The sequence below is a fragment of the Pongo pygmaeus genome, chromosome 7, assembly GCF_028885625.2.
Source record: "Pongo pygmaeus isolate AG05252 chromosome 7, NHGRI_mPonPyg2-v2.0_pri, whole genome shotgun sequence".
Lineage (NCBI taxonomy): Eukaryota > Metazoa > Chordata > Mammalia > Primates > Hominidae > Pongo > Pongo pygmaeus.
The window spans coordinates 64,367,772-64,385,909 of record NC_072380.2 but is presented as its reverse complement, the minus strand read 5'-3'; the positions used below and the strand labels follow the sequence as shown (position 1 = coordinate 64,385,909).

Genomic DNA, 18,138 nt, shown 5'->3' with positions numbered 1-18,138 from the left:
AGGAGGATTCGGTTCTCCCAAGTTTTGCTAAATGTCTGCAATAGTGGTGTGAACCTAAATTATCCTGAGACAGGTCACAATCAATTTAGAAATTTATTTTGTCAAGGTTAAGGACACACCCAAGACATAGCTTCAGGGGGTCCTGATGACATGTGCCCAAGGTGGTCAGGGTACAGCTTGCTTTTACACGTTTTAGGGAGACATGAGACGTGAATGTGTGTAAGAAGTACATTGGTTTGGTTCAGAAGGGCAGGATAACTCAAAGCGGGGTCTTTGGAGTCCTTGATCAGCCTTTCACTCAATACATAATTTAGTCTGGCTCAGTGCATCTGCATTTTTACATAAACAATAAACAGTAAGACAGAGGAAGCAGATAGGCCTTTGTTTCAGGTCAGCAGAGGTGTGACTTTCTGTCCCGCATATGTGAAGATATGCTGTCAGTTTACATTGCCAAGGTGAAATTCAGCAGAACTGTTTTAGGTTAAAGATCTTGAAGCCCACAAGAAATTTCCTTGTGGCAAAATTGTGAGGGAGGTATGTAGCTTTCTCATCTTTGTAGCTATCTTATTTAGGAATAAAATTGGAGGCAGGTTTGCCTGACATAGCTCCTGGCTTGACTTTTCCGTTGGCTTAGTGATTTTGGGTTCCCGAGATTTGGTATTCTTTCACAGTGGGTGCCTTTTTTATTTGACCCAAGTTGATCAGTTTTCATGTTCTTCGCAGGTTTGCTGCATATATTGTATGTGTGGGGGTGGTAGTTGTTTCCTGGTTTCATCAAGATGGTGTCTTGTTTCCCTTTTGTATTTGGTTGGTTGGAAGGAGAAGCAGGCAAAGACATCTTTACTTCATTATCTTACAACTGAAAATATTAGCCCTTTCTTATATACATATGGAATTAAGAACAGGTGAAGATAAGTAATTTCTTCAAGGCCAGATAGCCAGGGAGAAGAAGAACCTCTTTTCTCCAAGGCCAGTGCTCTTTACATTCATATCATTGTACTTCCAGAAAGTAAACTTTCATATTTTACCTGTAAAGATATTTCTTTTCACCTAAATTTGTTCATTAACAATATTATCTTCTAAAACAGAATGGTCATAATTCTGGCGTGCTTATCAGCAAAATATATAGAGAAAATACTTCCTTTTTCGTTGCATCCCCCACTCCATCTTAATGATGGTGGAACGTTTGTTTTGCATTTTCCTAGACTTTGATATACTCACAAAATGCATTTCTATCTCATACCTCTATCGTTTCTAACTGACCTTAGCCTCCCCAAATAAATGAAAGCATACTATACTTTTTTTTTGTTTTTGAGATGGAGTTTCGCTCTTGTCACCCAGGCTGGAATTCAGTTGTGCGATCTTGGCTCACTGTAACCTCTGCCTCCTGGGTTCAAGTGATTCTCCTGCCTCAGCTTCCCCAGTAGCTGGCATTGCAGGTATGTGCCACCACACCTAGCTAATTTTTGTATATTTGGTAGAGATAGGTTTCACCATGTTGGCCAGGCTGGCCTCAAACTCCTGACCCCAGGTGATCCGCCCGCCTCAGCCTCCCAAAGTACTAGGATTACAGGTGAGAGCCACTGCACCCAGCCCATACTATACATATATATTCCTTTTTCATTGTTGCAGGGTACTCCCATTTTTGAAATATAAGTTTATTTTCCTAGTAAACAGTGCTACAGTTCAACTTATTTTATATTTATAAATTTTAACAATTCAAAAAATTGAAACATTTGAATATTTTATATCCTCCATCTTTTGTGTGTTTAAGAATCTTCCTCCATTTTCTATATGCATTGCAAGAACTTCTTGCTTTAATGTACCCAACAGCTCTTTTACTTGTCATTTCAAGGGTGTCACCTCTCTTTGATCTGTTTAAAAAAATCTGAAAACATTTTATTTCTGTTACCTCATAATTCCAGAGTTTTTTTCCCCACTCTATTTTAGTGGCAGCATGATTGATTAATTGACATGGCACATAATCATTTTACTGACATTCCTACCCCATAAAGACCATCTTACTTCTTATTTACTTTGGTAACTAGATAACTTACAGTAGCTTTTTTACAGTTTGTCTGGACAATTTAAAAATAATCATTTTACATCCATTCTTTCAGGTGCCTTCCTGTTCCACATTATAACATTTTCTGTATTATCAGTCTTCTTAAAGTTTCTATTTGATTATGTTCTTCATGTTAAAGAGTTCTTGAGGAGGTCTTTTCTGAGTAAAGTCCAATTCCTCCTTCTTTACCTTAGTATTTTCTGGGACTTTGATCATCGCCCTCTTGCTTTTTCCTGCAGACCATTTGTTCTTAACCAGTAGTGCTTTATATTTCCTGTCTTTGCCACTTCATCATGTTCCACCCTTTTGAAGTACTTCTTTCCCTATCTTTGTTCATATTCTTTTCACACCTTGATACTTAAGTTAAATGCCTTCAGTTAGCTTTGACTTCTCATTTCCTGTCTCTTTTGTGACTTTTATATGTGTCTCATACCAGTTAACAAAGGTAGAATGATCTTATTTCCTTGCCAACTAAAATATTTTGTAACAGTGGACTTCTTTATATATCTCCATATATAAAGCAATCTACATTGCTGCCTTGTAATTTATCCTTAATAAATATTTTTGTACTTCATTGTTTGGAACTGAATGTCAGATGTCTATTTTCTGAAGGTATTTTCACTGCTTAAATAAATATTTTCTAGAATCTCATTTAGGGTTACTAAATGTGTTATAGTTACACTAATCTAGAAGTAGATGATGTATTTTAGCTTTGCCTTCACCAAAAATTGTTTTTAACCTGTATGTCTTGAGATAATACCAGAGGACAGTGACATTTGAGATGGCAGATGTTGATCATTAGTCAAATAATTGAAAGCCCTACTCCTTTGTTTTTCAGAGGTAGCATCTTATGGATTCTTCTTTTGACTATCTCTTAGGATACCTGCTTGGAAACACCTCACTTATGTTATAGGTTATAACACCTCTCTTATGTTAAACATCTCACTTATGTTTAGGCTGTCTTTTACAGAAGTGAACAGAGATAAACTAAAACAGTCCTTTGAAATATTTTGTTAAATGTGCTCTACAGTGCATTCACACGTACATGTGTGTAAACGTATGCAAACTTCTGCAAACCATTGCCGCCTTTTACTTTCTTTTGTATTCTTTTTCAATATAGGAAATGTATGAAGTTGCCAAGAAACTTTGTTCTTTTTGTGAAGGTCTTGTACATGATGAACATCTTCAACACCAAGGCTGGGCTGCAATCATGGCCAACCTGGAGGACTGTTCAAATTCATACCAAAAGCTACTTTTCAAGTTTGAAAGTATTTATTCAAATTATCTGCAGTCCATAGAAGACATCAAGTTAAAACTTACTCAGTATGTTTGCCATTAAAATGGATAATATTTGTTTAAAATGCCTTTGAAATTTATCAGTAGGTTTAATTACTGCAAATTTGTTTCTTATAGGCCGTATATTTATTGTAACTGAGGTTTATTCTTTGAGCCTTTTCTGATAGTGCTTTGTAGGCTATAGTTTTTAATTTAAAAAATGATAATTCTCTTTACATGTATGAGTCTCCCACACTTCTTTCTCTTGAGTTGTTTTACTTGTAATAAGGCCCCAAATACTTTTGAAATCATTTATAAAACCAAGAATCTTTGCTTATGTCTTGTCCACTAAACAAAAGGCAAGATGTGAAAAATAACATCTAACAGAAATAGGCACATTATCAAACACTGGACAATGGAGGAAAATTTTAAGTTCTTTGTAAATATTGCCATCCTGATACAGGTTTGATGAGGTGGAAAAAAAGCCCTTGTGTTGTCTGTTTTCTTTTCTTTTTTTTTTTTTTTCTGAGACAGAGTCTCGCTCTGTTGCCCAGGCTGGAGTACAGTGGTGTGATCTCAGCTCACTGCAACCTCTGCCTCCCAGGTTCACTCCATTCTCCTGCCTCAGCCTCCCGAGTAGCTGGGACTGCAGGTGCCCACCACCACGCTCGGCTAATTTTTTTTTTTTTTTTGTATTTTTAGTAGAGATGGGGTTTCACCGTGTTAGGCAGGATAGTCTCGATCTCCTGACCTCATTATCCACCCGCCTTGGCCTTCCAAAGTGCAAGGATTACAGGCGTGAGCCACTGCACCCGGCCAGCCCATGTGTTTTCAATGCTCATTAAGATGGCAAGTTTTAGTTCTTTGCATAGAAGTATATTTAATACACATTGATTCTTTTTTTAAAAGGGCTATAGTTAACCTGAAAATATAATGGTAATTCAGCATGAAACTATCCCTTGTTGTGTGTGTGTGCATATGCTTTTAACATTTTGTGTTCAGGTTTTTTGTTTTGGATCTGTAGATTTTTTTTTTCTTTTAATTATCTTGACCTTGAATTAGAGACAAGTAGCATGTTCTGGTTTTGATCTTTGTCTTTTCTTTTTCTTTCATTTTTTTAAATTTAGGTAACCTTTTAAATTCAGATTTCTCTGTTTTGTGGTATGAATATTAGATTTTGGTCTTAAAAATGGAAAAATCTTGAGAGGAAAGAGAAGGATTCATTAAGACTAGAAAGATCTTTTTAAAGTTTAAATGAGAACCTTTTCAAGTAACTTTCTAAGGGTTCTGTTAGCTATATCAGTTTAAAGTAGGGACCTACATCATATTGCATATGATTTTATAGAAATTAAATCACCAAGATTTCATGTTTTCCCCATGCTTTTGACAACATAAACCTGTTTTCAGGGTGTTATGAGTACAAGAGTTATCTTCATTGGGATTGTTATTTTTATCCTGTGCTTTGAATATATCAAATATATTTGATTTACTTAAGGCCATAAGGTTATATTCTAAGATACTGCTATGGTGAATCTTTTTGTAAATTTAAATTTGTTACATCTTTAAGGTTTTATAAAAGCCTAGTGTTCACTTGTTTAGTATAGCTAGCTTTACTTTAGAGTGTTTTTTGTTGTTGTTGTTGTTGTTGTTTTTGTTTTGTTTTTTTTTTTTTGAGACGGAGCCTTGCTCTGTCGCCCAGGTGGCTGGAGTGCAGCGGCACCATCTCAGCTCACTGCAGCCTCTGCCTCCCAGGTTCAAGTGATTCTTGTGCCTCAGCCTCCTGAGTAGCTGGGATTACAGGTGCCTGCCACCATACCCGGCTAATTTTTGTACGTTTAGTAGAAATGGGTTTTGCCATGTTGGCCAGGCTGGTCTCGAACTCCTGACCTCAAATGATTTGCTGGCCTCCACCTCCCAAAGTGCTGGCATTACAGGTGTGAGCCACCATGCCCAGCCCTAGAGTGATGTTTTAATGTGTTAACGATATCTTCTCTCTGCTAAACTAGACTTTTAGTGAATAGCTAGCTGGTAGACTAGTTTATGTATGTATAATGTTATGGAGAGGTGGTGAGATTTGTGTATATAATAATATGTAATTTCATTCAAACATGCTAATTACTAATTAGAGCAGTCTCATAGTTTTACTGACAGATCTTTTGTATTTTAAGTTTAGGAACTGCAGTTTCAGTAATGGCCAAGATTCCCCTGTTGGAGTGCCTAACCAGACATAGTTACAGAGAATGTTTGGGAAGACTGGATTCTTTACCTGAACATGAAGGCTCAGAAAAAGCTGAGATGAAAAGATCCACTGAACTGGTGCTCTCTCCTGATATGCCTAGAACAACTAACGAATCTTTGTTAACCTCATTTCCCAAGTCAGTGGAACATGTGTCCCCAGATACCACAGATGCTGAAAGTGGCAAAGAAATTAGGGAATCTTGTCAAAGTACTGTTCATCAGCAAGATGAAACTACGATAGACACTAAAGATGGTGATCTGCCCTTTTTTAATGTTTCTTTGTTAGACTGGATAAATGTTCAAGATAGACCTAATGATGTGGAATCTTTGGTCAGGAAGTGCTTTGATTCTATGAGCAGGGTAAGTAACGTTAATTTGATGTTTGTTTTGTCATTTTACTACTTTATATTATTTATCCTAAATATTTTATGTACTGAGAGAATGGATATTACCTTTTAGTAGAAATAAATGAGCCTTGGAGTGAAACTTTTAACATAGGTTGAATCAATTTAATTCATAATTTTATTTATGAATTGATTGTAAATTTGTGAAGATTATTTGAGATTAGTAGGAAAAATTTCTAGTGCAATAAGAATAATTTACGTACAGTAAACTACATAGGTCTTGAGTGGTTCATGCAAGGAATAACCACCACACAAATTAAGATAATGAAAATTGTATTGCCCAGAAAGTCCCCTTGTGACTCTTTCCAGTCACTATTTCCTTAGAGGCAACTTCTTTCTGACTTTTAAAGAAGAAATTTTAAGTGCTGCATCTGCCTGAGATCTTGAAACATAGACACTGTGTTTTATCTTTATAATGAGCTTGTATTTTGGATTAAGGTCTTCTCCAGCACACCTGAAAACCTTTTAAACCTGAGGAATAAATACCACTTCATATCTGATCTGTAAACTGATGCAAAATCTTTGACACCAGGAAGGAAGTTGATGGGGCATGTTTCATTGTTACAGAAATATTAAGTAATGTTGTGAAGGCTGCTGTTGTCAAAAGATAATTTTTTAAAATAGTTGAACTTTTCAAGGAGCATGCAGTCGAAAAAGAGTTCATCTTTGATTCACTATTTAGAGCAGGATAGCACATTGTCTGGGATGCCTAAAAAAGAATACATACATTGCTCTTAAAGTTATAGGATATAGTAAAATGGAAAACTAAAAATCTAGGTTTTGTCATTCTTTCAGTGTCCAGTTTCTTGAAGACGTTCTGTAGGCTAAGCATTTCTTTCAATTAAGACATGTTTGCCAGAGAAGTATGTAATATGTTATGCAAAGATTGATCACTGCCAAAAATGAATGAAAATTAGTGTTCCTGCTTAAACTATTGACATTGTAGTGGCTGAAAATTCCATTTATGATTGTAGATAATTGCTTACATGATTGTGATCAGAATAATTGAGGTATTTTGTTTTGTTTTGTATTTTGAGATAGGGTCTCACTCTGTCACCCAGGCTGGAGTACAGTGGCATGATTATAGCTCATTGCTTCTCCACCTCCCAGGCTCAGGCAACCCTCCCACCTCAGCCTCCCTAGTAGCTGGGACCACAGGCACACACCACCATGTCCAGCTAATTTTTTCATTGTTTGCACAGACGGGGTCTTCTTTCTCTGTTGCTTAGCCTGGTCTCAGACTCCTGGGCTCAAGCAGTTCTCTTGCCTCAGCCTTCCAAAGTGCTGGGATTACAGGCATGAGCCACTGCACCTGGCCTATCATTTTTTCTGTAATTAAGCTGTGCCAGATGTCAAAACAGAGTTATATATATATGAAGAGAACCTGAAATTGGCTTTGTATTTCCATGTTTAGTGTGAAATTTCACAGAGTCTTAAGATTTTTTTCACTTTGTATGACTAAAGGAAAGGAACAGTGATTCTCTGACTCAATGAAAAGTCAGCCAGGCACAGTGGCCTGTACCAGTAATCCCAGTGACTTGGGAGGCTGAGGCGAGAGGATCACGTGAGGTAAGAAGTTCAAGACCAGCTTGGGCAACATAGTGAGACTCTATCTCTAAATAATGAATGAATGAATAAATGTCAGAAATATTTATACTTTCAGAAAATAGAAGGTAGCTATAGTGTTATTACTAAGCAATCACTTTTTTCTTTTTAGAGGTTAATGCTACCTTGAATAGAGCATAGCTACAACATCTGAAGTCTTTGTGATATTTTACATGACCATTATATTAAAAAAGCAAAATACAAACATTTATTTGGTTATTCTTGTTTGTTATAAAATTAGCTAATGTGACTTTAAAATAGTGCCTATAATATAGTACTCACTACTTGCATATGCCCATTAGATTTTTTTTTTACTTACTCTATCAGGAGGAGTAGCTATTGGATGCTGGGCTTAATACCTAGGTGCTGGGATGATCTGTGCAGCAAACCACCATGGCATACATTTACACATTTATGTAACAAACCAGCACATGCTGCATGTGTATGCCAGAATTTAAAATAAATGTTTGAAATCAAAAAATATATATTATTCTAAAGCAGTTAAAATCCAATTTGGAAAATTTTATTTATATTTTACAAAGTATATGATCTGTAAATGTGATGTATTGTGTAATGAATGATACTTTGCCATGATGTTTTTATTAGATCAGTATTTTTCTCCTCTCAGGAGTACTGTACTTTTTCTTGATAACACTAGTGGCATTTCTGAAGATGAACTGAGTATGAGATTTCTCTCTGATTGGAGATAGTTTTTTACTCTCGTTTTATTAAACAGTTGTCCAAAACAACTAACCCACCTGATATCTGATCGCAGTAGCACTGTTTTCCAATGAAGTAGTAAAAACATGCCAAGATTTTTTTTCCGTAAAAGGAAATTCAGTTTAAATCTATCGTTTTAGTGGATTAATTCCAATTGTAACAGTATTTGTAACATGTACTTTCAACTGGCAAATTAAAATGTCTTTCTCGGGAAATTAGTCGAGACATAGGTATTTTGGAAATTAGGATTTGGAATTGGAATAGCAGGGGCTCAAATCTGGGCATTGACATTTACTATCTCTGTCATCCATAAGTCACTTAACATGGGATTCCTAGTTTTATATTTTTGTGGATTAAGAGATGCTAGTTTTGTAAATTATTGTTTTTTCCCCCCATTTTATCTATCAGAAATAATTTAGAATTGTTGCTGCATTTTTGTAGACTCAACATTTTTAGATTTTAGTGTATTCTTGCTAAAAAGACTTTTTTTTGTTTTTTTTTTGAGTTGGAGTCTCACTCTGTCACCCAGGCTGGAGTGCAGTGGCACGATCTCGGCTCACTGCAACCTTCACCTCCCGGGTAGCTGGGACTACAGGCACCCGCCACCACACCTGCCAAATTTTTGTATTTTTTAGTAGAGATAGGGTTTGGCCATGTTGGCCAGGCTGGCTTTGAACTCCTGACCTCAGGTGATTCACCTGGCTCTGTCTCCCAAAGTGCTGGGATTACAGGTGTGAGCCACTGCACCCGGCCTTAAGATGACTCTTGAGTGTTCTGTTTCAGATTATACTACAAAAGGCACACTGATTTGTGTTTCTAATAATTAATAATTGGAAGCGTCTGCATTTAGCACATTTCTAAACTGTCCAGGTTAATGCCAGCATAATTTATTGAGATTTAGCATTTCTTTCAGACAACTTGTGATCTTAAGGAATCTATGCAGGGGAGTGAGTTTAAAGGTCGGAGGCTTAAGAATAGAGAGTGTAAGAAACTTTGTTTTATAGTTTTTTTTCTCAGTTAAAAATAATGTTAGCCTTTGTAGATGCCAAAGAGCTCAAGAGTAAAAATTAATGTATCACTGACTGTTAATTATTGAAAATTGGCTAAATAATCACTAATGAGATGCTGTGGTTTAAATATATGTAATTTAAAACATTTCTTCAAAGATTTTTATTATCTGTGGACAAATGGAATAAAATATTAAGTGCAGTGAGATTTTAGGAAGTCAGCTGGGCACGGTGACTCATGCCTATAATCCTAGCACTTTGGGAGGCCAAGGTGGCAGTCCATTGCCTGAGCCCAGGAGTTTGAGACCAGCCTAGGTAACAGGGCGATACCCATGTCTACAAAAAATTAGCTGATTGTGGTGGCACATGCCTGTAGTCCCAGCAGTTAGGGATGCTGAGGCCATAGGATCGCTTGAGCCTGTAGTGAGCTGTGATCATGCCACTGCACTCCATCTTGGGCAACAGAGCCAGAACCTGGCTCAAAAATAAATTTTTTTTAGGAAGTTGTGTAAACTATTTAGTGATCATAAAATCCTATGTTTGTCAGTGCAGTTATACTTGCAATGAATTATTAAATTCAGATATATCGTATTCAGGAGCCCTTGTTTTTGGTTTAAGTTGTTGCTATGTTAAGTTTATGTATAATTGTAATTTTGCCCAGGTTGAACATTTGAACCAGTTTTCATCTTTATCATTCTAATAATTTGTAACCAGGCTTTGATGTGCATAGTACTCTGGTGTAGAAATATATACACATTGGACTCAGTTACCACAAAATTGAGGAAAGTGAGAAAATGTTCACAAATGTACAAGTTGCAGTTGAGACAACATTGTGCAAAACTAGTGGTGCCTATTCTGAAATAATGGTTTTGTTAATTTTTTCGGTGGTGTTAGACATGCACCCTCTTATTTAACTACACTGGATTCTTGATAATAACAATAAAATAGTTTAGTTTTAATTGCTTTTGTATGTTCTCTGTGTACAAGACTCTATGCATTAATCAGTTTTTTTCAACTGTAGAGAAGGCAGCATGAAGGAGGTAGTGTTTGATTAGGATCTTTAGAGGGAGAGGTTTACTTGAACAGTTAATAGAAGAATTGTGAACAAAGATCAGAGATAGAAAAACACGGTTTATCTTGAAATGATAGACATTTCAGCTTGAAAAGATGAGAGGCTTGAAAGATTTTTTCTGATATCAGATCAATGAAGCCTTTATTATATTCTGCATTTATTGGATATTATCTGTGGGCAGAAGAAAGTCATTTGGGGGTTTTATTAGGAGCAAGCATAGTAAGTCAATAATAGAAGGTTTCATGGTTGCTACCCAAATGTAGATATTAGTAAACAGTCAGAAACACAGTTTGAGAATCTGTGAGACTGATCAGTGATTGAAGTAGACTTGGGAGTTATCTCCAGAAAAGTTATACTTAATGCTGAAATCATATTGAGAACAGTAAAAATGGGCTAAGGACAAAATCCTTCTGAATCATCTATTTTAGAAAGATTAGACAGAGCAAAAGGAGCCAGAAAAGGATGCTATGAAGGAACCAGTGGAAGTAACTTCCCAGAGCCTGTAAGGTTGGGAAAAGGTTATCTGCCATGCTAACTGTTGAAGAGCCTCAAGTGAAGCAAGGTCATTGGTAGTTTTTGGCTGAGCAGTTTTTATGGAAAACGCAGACAGAAAGGCTGCCAGGTAAAATATTTTTTTAAGGGACTAGGAGCATTATTGGAAAATTTTATAGGTTCCATGAATTTCAGCAAATGTGTAGAATTAAAGCCAGGGAACAGGAGAGATGGAAGAGTGAGAAAGCATAATTGAGCAAGCAGATTCGTTGAGGAGATAGAGATAGAGAATAAGTTTTATCTTCTGTCTCCAGGAGGGAGATAAGTTTGCTGAAGAAGTTTATATGTTTTAAAGAGAAGTTGCATTGATAAGAGAATTAATGATATTATGCTGACATTGAAAATACCTTTTTCTGAGAGATACTGACAAGTGATTAAATTGTAGCACTGACTGAAATGTGTGATTCCTGAAACTGCATTCCTAATTATGTATTCTAGTGTAAATTCAGTGTTGTCAAGGATAATATTTATCCTGTACTTAACTTTCTTATGAAAGTATAACTTAGAGTTCCCATGCTTTTGCTTTTTTATATCTTTTATCACTTATTTTCTCTCTTAAGCTGTATGTCAGAATAGCATGAAATACATTTTTGTGTTTCCTTGTCATTTAGCTTGATCCAAGGATTATTCGACCATTTATAGCAGAATGCCGTCAAACTATTGCCAAACTTGATAATCAGAATATGAAAGCCATTAAAGGGCTTGAAGATCGGCTCTACGCCCTGGACCAGATGATTGCTAGCTGTGGCCGACTGGTGAATGAACAGAAAGAGCTTGCTCAGGTACCTATTTTAGACTTTTCTCAGGAAAAGGAATTTGTAGTTTTTCTGTACACATGTTTTATGTGCAATATCAATTTGGTGTGCACCATATTTTCACTTTATCCTTGAATATTTTTAATGTATTAATATTGTTTCCTTGTAATAAAGCAGAAAGGCATGTTCTTAATGATTGAGTTTCCTATAGATAAACCATGAAACTGCTACTTGAAGCGGGGGGCAAAAATCAACATTTTTTGATATGTTGAAAGCATATGATCATGTCAGTTATTGTGCTGAAAATTTCAGTGCTTCCTACTACCCCCCATAGGACAAAGGATAAGAAATGAAATTTTTTAAGAATAGAAGGAGAATACGAAATCTTGAAGAATTTACTAATACTTCTAACAGTAATACCTAGGTTTTAGATCTGATTGATGCCATAATCCTAGAACTGTTGAAAAAGTGGATTTTAAACCAAAGGAAGGTGATGGAATGGCTAAGTAAGAGGGGTAAATGTGGACGTTTCTAAGCAAACCAGTGCCTCTCTTAAATTCATGATTGCCTGTCCTTCACCCACCATGGCTAGCATTGTGGCAAAACCACCCATAGCTGAGTAGTTGAATGTCATAATCAGATTCTGACAGCTGTTTTTCTAGTTTAATTTTCCTTGCCAGTATTTTTCCTCTAATTGTGTTCTTTCCTTGGAACATATAAATAATTACATCCCCCATATTAACTTTTCCTTTTTTTAAAGGCAAAACATTCTTCCTTGATGTTATAGTTAAGGCTGATATAAATTAGAATGTCCTTTAGTATTTCCTTTTAGTGATAAGTTCAATTTTGTTGTTTGAAAATCTCTTTAAATCACCTTGATTTCTGGAGGATATTTTTACCTAGTTCATTTAAAATTCTAGGTTGTTAGCATTTTACTTTTGGTCTTTTCTTTGCCTTCTGTTTGGTTTTTAGCAATTTTAGTATGAGGTGCCAAGATGTGGCATTCTTTGTATTTATCCTACTTTGGGCTTGTAGTGCATCTTGAATCTGTGGCTTAATGACTTACACCATTTGGGAAAAATCTGAGTCAGTTTCTCTTCAGTTCTTGCTTTTCTCTCACTTGCTTTTCCTTCTCTTTCAGTGATTCCAGTTAGACGTGTTAGACCTTTCACCATATCCGTTTCATTTACACTTGTTTCCTGTATTTTCTGTCTTTTTATCTATCTGTGCTTCATTCTAGATATTTACCTTTAACCTACATTTTAACTTTTTCTCTTTTTTAGTGGCTAACTGTAGCTAACCATTTGCTCATTTCTTATTTTTGTTCATTTTTCAGCTCTACAATTTCAGTTTGGTTCTTTTGTCTATAGTTTCATATTCTCTACCCAAATATTTAGTCTTAGCCGTTCATCATCTCTTTGATCACATTAAGCAGCTAGCAGTTTAAAAGTCTTTATCTGTTCATTGTATTGCCTGTTCCTGTGTGTCTGTTTATATTTGGTGGTGTTTCTTTCTTTTTTTCTTTTTTTTTTTTTTGAGACGAAGTTTCGCTCTTGTAGCCCAGACTGGAGTGCAGTGGCGCTATCTTGTCTCACTGCAACGTCTGCCTCCTGGGTGCAAGCGATTCTCTTGCCTCAGTCTCCAAAATAGCTGGGATTACAGGCATGCACCACCACGCCTGGTTAATTTTGTATTTTTAGTGGAGACAGGGTTTTTCCATGTTGGTCAAGCTGGTCTCAAATTCCTGACCTCAGGCCTGCCTCGGCCTCCAAAAGTGCTGGGATTACAGGTGTGAGCCATGGCGCCCAGCCATATATTTGGTGGTGTTTCTTATAATTCTCACTCTTATGGTCTTGCCTTTTCATGTACCTGATTTTTTTTTTAATAAGAAAAATCAAAGAAATATTATGAGGCCTAGGATAACGTTTTATTCTGCAGAGAATTTATGTTTGCTTTTGGTATGTACTTTGGGCAGTTACCATCGTAAATTACTTTAGTTCAGTTTCAGAGATTTGGATGATTGGACATTGGTATTCTAGTTCTTGGGATGGCCATTCTACTTTTAGTTTACCCTTAATCATAGGATATAGGTTTTAAGGATCTGAACGCAAACAAACTCTGTTCCATTGTACCTTCCCTTGGCTTGCTCTGGTCTTCAACTTTTAATTTTCTAGCTCTTCAGGGAAGTCAGGACTGCTGACTACTTATTTTTAATTTTGGACTCCTCTTCAAGAATCAGCAGAATTCTTCAGAGCAAAGCATTCCTAGTCACCTAATTTCTCTCTCTCAGTTTCGTTCTTCTCCTGGATCCTAGCCCTTTCACTATGCCTGGCTTCTTCACTGCCTTCCTAGAGCCACAGGGAGCTTGTTGACATTACAGGCTACCATTACTAGAGACAGAACTCTGCATTCCTGATCTTTTGCTTCTTCTGCAGTGTAGTTGTTTTTTAACTTCCATAGAATGAATCAAACAAAATTTATTTAACCATACTTCTTTTGGTGATTAGTTTGTTTCAGTTTTTCCATATTAGAAATATTCATTGAGTATCTCAGTACACCCATTTTTACATGCATGTTCTAGTATTTCTTTAGGCACAATCTCCAATAATGGGATTGTTGGATTAAGGTGTGTTGTTCATTTTAAATATTAATTAATAATGTTCTAATGCCTGCCATAGAAGCAAAATCAGTCAACACTTCAGTAAGTAAGAAGAGTAATTTCTCTGTTATCAGTGTTTGCCATGTATTTACTCTGAATTGTCATTCACCACATTTTCTTTTTCATGTTTTTGTTAGAATTTATCATATATTGTCTAGATAGTTCTTTGTCTATTATAGATCATACAGATATTGTCTCTGGATAATTTATATGGATCGAAAAACAGAAGCTTTAAATTTTGATGTAGTCAAATTCATTCCTATATTTATTCATATTAAATTTTATGAACCTGTCATTCTATAAAATCGTCTAGATTTCTTTATAACTGTTTCTCAGATTGAATAAACCAGGGCTTTCAATTCTCTTACCTTAGACACTCGATTTTTCTCTCTCTACTTTTTCTTTGCTCCCCTTAATCTCTCAGTATTTTAAAATATTGCTATTAGTCCTCCTGCTTTATATCACTTGAACAGTCAATCAGGCAGGTACATTGGATGGTTTCATATTTGTTAGTAATATTAAAAGATATTTATTGCTGATGTTGCCCTCAAGTCTACTTGGTTTCAGCAAAGGGAGTTTTGTCATACAAGGAAAAGTCTTTTTCTGGGAGTATGGTTGGGGTGATAATACTGTTTTCTCAAAATGGAAGAATGCATTATTTGCGATTTGAGCTTTTCTTGTTTGCTTTCTAAATCTGACCATTTAACCTCCCTGAATCCAAACTGAAGTAAAATTCAGTGAAAATTTCTTATGCTGTTCCTATAGAAATTACAAAATTAGTTTTTGTTGTCTTATGCTCATAGAGCATCCTGTTTCAACATCTTCATTCCCCCTAATTTATTTGTAGTATTTTGCTATTGTTTTAAACTATGGTAGCTCATGGAATATAAAGAACACCAAATGAATACTATAGGTAATATTGTTACTTTTAGAAAATATCTTTACTTTCTTTGATACCTGAGTGGTATAGTTGTTTTAAACATTTCGAGGCAATTAAATATTTAATTATTTAAGTTCTCCAATGGATATTTTCGGTACTCCTAAGTATTCATAAGAAGTCATCTACATTTTCTGGTTGTATATTGGGAGCAAAATTGTAAGACAGAAATGTAGACCCCAAGGTAGACAGTTTTCAATTGAGTGTGCCTGAGTGAATCTGAATGTGAGAGGATTCAGTTTAATAAGATTATTTTCAGTGAGCTCATGAGAGAAAAGGGATACCCAGTTGAAGCTAGGAGGTATATGGTGAGTGAGACAACTAACTTTTCACACCTATGTTGTCATGTATTTGGCTGCCAAGGGATGTACAGAGTCAGGGTTTTAGCAGAAGCATCACTTCCTCAGCCAAACTTTTCTGATCTTGAAGTCTTGGTCACATCATCAGGTTCATTTTCTCTTAGTATGCTGTACTTATCCTGTACCACAGTTGTAATTATTAATTACATGCTTTTTAATACAGTCTCTTCCCAGAATATAAGCTCCAAGGAGGCAGGACACTAGTCTATCTTCCATTGCTCTATCTACAAGGCCTTACCACACATTCCTGATACATACATAGTAGGAACACATCAATACTTAATAAAATGAGAATTTGGATTTGTGTTTTTTTTGAATTTGAGAAATGTTACAATTCTATCTAGTCTCTGGCTGGTCTGGAATTTTTATTTACAGATGTCTCATCAGTTACTTTTGTTGCTGCTAATGGTATTTCCCTGTTGCAGATAGTTTGTCAGTACTTCCTTTAGAATGTGGTGAAAAGTAGATAAATTCAGATTATCCAGTTTTAGGAGTTGATTTTACATCTTGCTAACACATTTACAACGTAGTATAATACATTCTAGCTACATAGCAATTAAAACTTAAAACCACTCCCAATTAAAAGGGAAAAGAAATTGTGGAAAGGGATTTATTATTTATTGGCTGAACATCTCATAAGAGAGAGACCATTTCAAATGCCTTTGAAGGGGTAATTTCTTAAAACCACAACATTTATGAGGATTGTTGTAGACCCTTCTACATGGTTTTGGCAAAAAAAACCTCACTCACCAGACCTATGAAGCTGTGTAACACTGGAGCACTGAATATTCATTCTCTAGCCATTCGTATCCTTGAGGGTTATCAGCAAAATTAGGAAATATCAGGGAGTTTTCTTCCTGAACCAAATTTGGATGAATGCATCTGGAACAGGATTGTGAGTACTATAGTGCTATCATGTAGCTCATGTAGCTGTCAAACCTTATTTGCATGTAAAAATATTAGTAATAAATTAGTACTAGATGATTTATGAAGATTTTTTCTATTTAGTCTGAATTATATTGAGTATGGTTGGAAAATATGAAATTCAATTTATCGAAAAACTATTTTTTCCTTCTTTTAGCAATACAGTACTTACATGCTTTTGGTGTCAGGAAATCCTTTACTAATGGTCTAGAATTTAGATTTGGGATTGATTCTATATTTTTCATGGATTCAATAAGAAGTAATTGAAAACCAGACTTTGCGAAAGGAGATAAAAGTAGCAAATTGTTTTTTAATAGATTACATTATAGAAAAATTATAGTTGCAGTTAACCAAAGAGTATATTGAAAGGGAAAAAAAAGGCATACAGTTACTATGAAAATTGTCTTCCTTTCAGATATTGAACCAGTTTGACTTCAGTATACATCATTCAAATCTAAATGTCGTGATATTTAGGAAAACATGAAACAGAGAACTATCAGAAAATTGGAAGACACACTTGACCTTTAGCTGGTCATAAAGTTAAGTTCCTAGAAGGATAATGATTTATTTACAGTATCAATACAGCAATCAGATGGATGTACAAAACCTACAACATTATTACACATAAGCCGCTTAGTATATAGCACAGGAAAAAACTTTGTGGTAGCAATAAAGTATGTAGTAATAACCTTGTTAAGTTATCTTTGGACCACGTATAATATACGTATTATAATATACGTATAATATATGCGTATTATATACGTATAATAATACGTATATATTATGTATTATTATATTAGACGTATAATACGTATAATATTACGTATAATAATACGTAAGTATAATATAAATATACTTGAGAGATAAATGAAGGAAGATTATGGCAGATCTATCTAAATTAATTAGTAACTTAAACAATCCCTACTTGACAGATACGCCGTTCACCTACAAAAGCAAATGAGTAAGGACAGCTAAGAAAAACAGAAAAAATGTTTTTCTACCAAATAATAAAGCATAAACTATGTGCAAAATCACACAATTCAGTCATTGTCCTAGCGATGGGAGCACAGATCAGTGGAACAAACTATAGTCCAGAGATAACTGGAGAGGGCAGTGACTTTTCAATAAATATTTTAAGGACATTTTATTATTTTTATGTTTGGAAAAGTGTCTAATATACTATTGTGTAATGTTTGCTGGATTAAATCCCTCATTGTTTTTCAGTGACCTTGTTTAGTTTGTGCTGTGACTGACTGATAGTGTTATAGGATTCTAGACACATAGCTTCTGGTTCTCATCGACTATTAAGTATGTCCTTGGCTAAGTGGCTTTATCTTTCCAGCCTTTATTTTCTTCTAGTTTGAAAAATTAAAGATGAGCATAGGATTCTTAAAAATTCTAGGTCTTGTGTCATTTATGCGTCTACTACATTCAAGAAAAATAGAGGATTTAAAAATATTGTTAGAAGGCACAAAACGGGTTGTGTTTAACATAAAGATTTTCCACTTAACTGAATGTCCATACCTTTCATGAAACAAAATTAATGTCCTTTGAAACATTTTTTTT

General features: G+C 35.3%; 1 protein-coding gene across 7 annotated transcripts in view; it reads left to right on the top strand.

Annotated features, from left to right (window-relative positions):
* Window positions 1-18,138, top strand: part of RB1CC1 (RB1 inducible coiled-coil 1) — a 91,867-nt gene that overhangs the window by 34,867 nt on the left and 38,862 nt on the right. For all 7 annotated transcript variants that reach the window (XM_054497596.2, XM_054497594.2, XM_054497597.2 and 4 more), the window contains 3 exons: window positions 3,186-3,388; window positions 5,509-5,938; window positions 11,550-11,720. In XM_054497596.2, coding sequence (XP_054353571.1) covers window positions 3,186-3,388; window positions 5,509-5,938; window positions 11,550-11,720 — 804 coding nt within the window. The remainder of the gene's footprint in view (window positions 1-3,185; window positions 3,389-5,508; window positions 5,939-11,549; window positions 11,721-18,138) is intronic.